Source organism: Wasmannia auropunctata, unplaced genomic scaffold, assembly GCF_000956235.1.
Source record: "Wasmannia auropunctata unplaced genomic scaffold, wasmannia.A_1.0 LD336106.1, whole genome shotgun sequence".
Taxonomy (NCBI): Eukaryota; Metazoa; Arthropoda; class Insecta; order Hymenoptera; family Formicidae; genus Wasmannia; species Wasmannia auropunctata.
Genome location: NW_012026784.1, coordinates 5,050,484 through 5,052,511, shown reverse-complemented (window position 1 = coordinate 5,052,511; position 2,028 = coordinate 5,050,484). Strand labels below are relative to the sequence as shown.

Genomic DNA, 2,028 nt, shown 5'->3' with positions numbered 1-2,028 from the left:
CGCCCTGTATTAATTTTTATATTTTGCGCCATAATCGAACGACTCGCAAGCAATAATTTTGCACAATACCCACCGCCCGCAGTTCCCATGAGTGAAACGGCTCTTACAAGTCCCAGCGACATCTTTCACGATGTAAATCACGGGAAAAGAAAAGATTATGCGAAAAATTTTAATGAAACGCTTTAAAAACACCGGGGAAGGGAAGCCGAAATCCGATAACGATTGCGGTAGCCTCCCCTTCTCTTCGGGCGACCTGTGTCTTTCGGGACACGAGTGGTGTGTCTCCCGTGAATTCCTGCGGATTTGACCTCCACAGCTCGGTGTGAAAAATCGAGCGGACTTACGTTTAAAATCCGTTCGAAAGCAATTATGAGCCTACGATGCTCAAATATTGATCATCCCCCGAAGCGTATATCTCGATGCGCTATCTCGTTTCCCCCGTCCTTCGATATCTCTTCTGGTCACTCACGAAAATTCGCTGATCCTCGACGACTGAAGTAACTCATCCCAAGACAGTCATGGGACATTCCTCCGCTACTCTCATTAATGCCTTCTCCCGTGATTCGCTGCGGTGCGCACTTTTTGGTTTCTTCTTTCTGTACGCTTGCACATTATCGCCTTATTACTTGCCTTTGTCTTTTACTTTCCTCTTCTCACACACTCTCTCTTTTATTTTCTCTCTTTCACACGTCGCCTCCCTCCCCTACGTATCCCGCTCTATTTCTCTCTGACTTTCTGTTTATCCGACCGGTGCATCTATCTATATCTGTCTGTCTGTTCCGCCCATGTGTTGTCTGTGTGTGTATACGTGCGACGAGCGTGTTGCATTCAATAATATGCACTACGGGAGAGAATGGATGGAGTTGTAATAAAGTAGTGGAGGTATGGACGTGAGAATCGCGTATGGAGTTCTGGGGGATCTCGCGAGATCTTCCAGAGAGCGGGCACAACCGTCGTGATTTAAAGAGAGAATTACTTTTGTTTTCACTCCGGCCTCCTTCAGGGAATCTGGCGAGAATATCGAGTTTATGAAGGTGAGTGCTGGCGCTCGTAAGTAACGTCGTGCAAGTGCCCAAAACTCCCTCGTGCATCCGTAACCATCTCCGTGGTAAAAAGATCTTTTGCAGAAGAGCGAAATGTATACGTATATATGTACATCGGCGAACGCCGTTCTGTCACACTCGCATTGGGGATACGTTGGGCTCTAGCACGATCGTTAAAGGGGACGCAATCGAATACGCGTTACAACTAATCCGTCATTAAAAATTCAGAGGCAAGAACAGAAGAGAAGCGACCTTGACGAGCAGCTCAAAGAATACATAGCGGAATGGCGAAAGCAGAGAACCAAGGAGGAGGAGGAGCTGAAGAGATTAAAGGTACGATCTGTTTCCTTACTTCGAGTACACTCAATATACTCTTGTTTAATACTTTGTTTAATATGGAGAAATTATAGGAAAAGCAAGCCAAACGCAAGGTCACCCGCGCGGACGAGGAGAAGAGATTGGCCCAGAAGAAGAAGGAAGAGGAGGAACGTCGCCAACGTGAAATTGGTAAATGCATTTATGTCCACCTTTGTTGCTTCCTCTAAGCGAAATCTAGAAATTTGATAAAACTTTCTGAATTTTTTCAGAGGAGAAGAAACAACGTGACATCGAAGAGAAGAGAAGGTAAGTGTTTATACGATCATAATGTTAATACAATCATAATCTCTCATTATAATTGCAAAAATTCTAAAAGATGGAAATATCACTTTATGTAAAAAAATTTTGTTTGTATGAATATCGATTCTTTTGTAAATAGCTAAATCTGCGGTTTTATGCGTTACAACAAGAAATAAATTAAACAGAAGATGAAAGAAAAAATTTTTTGGTATTAAATGTCGATATATGCAGAAGGATTAATCGGTTCTTGATGCATAAATATTTATGTCGCAAATAACTAGGTAACAATCGCAAGAATGTCAAATTATTTATATCACTAATGCGCGCAACAAATGTTATATAATATTCCTCGCTATCGTTAGTGAAT

General features: G+C 42.4%; 1 protein-coding gene across 10 annotated transcripts in view; it reads left to right on the top strand.

Moving 5' to 3' along the window:
- LOC105453592 (troponin T) overlaps nt 1-2,028 on the top strand; it is a 14,067-nt gene that overhangs the window by 8,248 nt on the left and 3,791 nt on the right. For all 10 annotated transcript variants that reach the window (XM_011695764.1, XM_011695717.1, XM_011695709.1 and 7 more), the window contains 4 exons: nt 1,004-1,034; nt 1,272-1,376; nt 1,454-1,550; nt 1,631-1,667. In XM_011695764.1, coding sequence (XP_011694066.1) covers nt 1,004-1,034; nt 1,272-1,376; nt 1,454-1,550; nt 1,631-1,667 — 270 coding nt within the window. The remainder of the gene's footprint in view (nt 1-1,003; nt 1,035-1,271; nt 1,377-1,453; nt 1,551-1,630; nt 1,668-2,028) is intronic.